This window comes from Trichinella spiralis, assembly GCF_000181795.1.
Source record: "Trichinella spiralis strain ISS 195 chromosome Unknown Scfld9, whole genome shotgun sequence".
Taxonomy (NCBI): domain Eukaryota; kingdom Metazoa; phylum Nematoda; class Enoplea; order Trichinellida; family Trichinellidae; genus Trichinella; species Trichinella spiralis.
Window position 1 is genome coordinate 6,287,516 of NW_003526948.1, and position 647 is coordinate 6,288,162.

Genomic DNA, 647 nt, shown 5'->3' on the forward strand with positions numbered 1-647 from the left:
GGGACCCTTCCCCGGGGGGAAAAAATTTAAAAGGGGGGAAAACTTTTTTTTCCGGGATATCCATTTCTTTAAGAAAAGGGGGGAATTTATTTAAGGTTTTTAAGGGGGATTTTTAAATTTTGGAGGGAGGGGGAAAAACTTAAAATTAATTGGGAAAAGCGAGGAATTTTTCCATTTCCACCATAAGTGGAACGTTAAAAAGTTTTGGAACCAAATTTCATATTTTCAATTTGGGTATTTTTAGGTTAATTCGTTTTGGAATTTAATTGGGAGAAGGCGGATAAAATTTTTCAATTTTCCACTGGGTTTTGCCATTCAATGTGGGGGGGGATTTTAGCCCCCCCCCCAAAAAAATGGGGGGTATAGGGTTATTTATTAGAGAAAACAGAAACATGCCGTTTTCATGCAGGAATTGTTTTCAATTTAATTCTATTATCACTTTATATTGTTTTTTCAATTTTGCACCGTGAAGACATTAGATAAATCAAAATATTTATCTAGATAATTTTGCTTGTCATAGGGGGCAACCAGTGTGCCAAATCATTGTTTATTTTTTGTTCAAATTATGTTCTAATTCATATTTGAGTAGCATATCCAACTTACTTAAATCGGCGTTGACTGCTACGTGCGCAGCGTCTGTCTTTTAT

General features: G+C 34.9%; 1 protein-coding gene across 1 annotated transcript; it reads left to right on the top strand.

The window, feature by feature from the left end:
• Positions 1–244: 244 nt before the first annotated feature.
• On the top strand, positions 245–266 carry Tsp_10619a (hypothetical protein; the record flags this gene model as incomplete). The annotated part of the gene is made up of 1 exon (XM_003372325.1): positions 245–266. A coding segment is annotated over one exon (22 nt), but the record flags the coding sequence as incomplete, so codon positions are not given.
• Between the last annotated feature and the right edge of the window lie 381 nt (positions 267–647).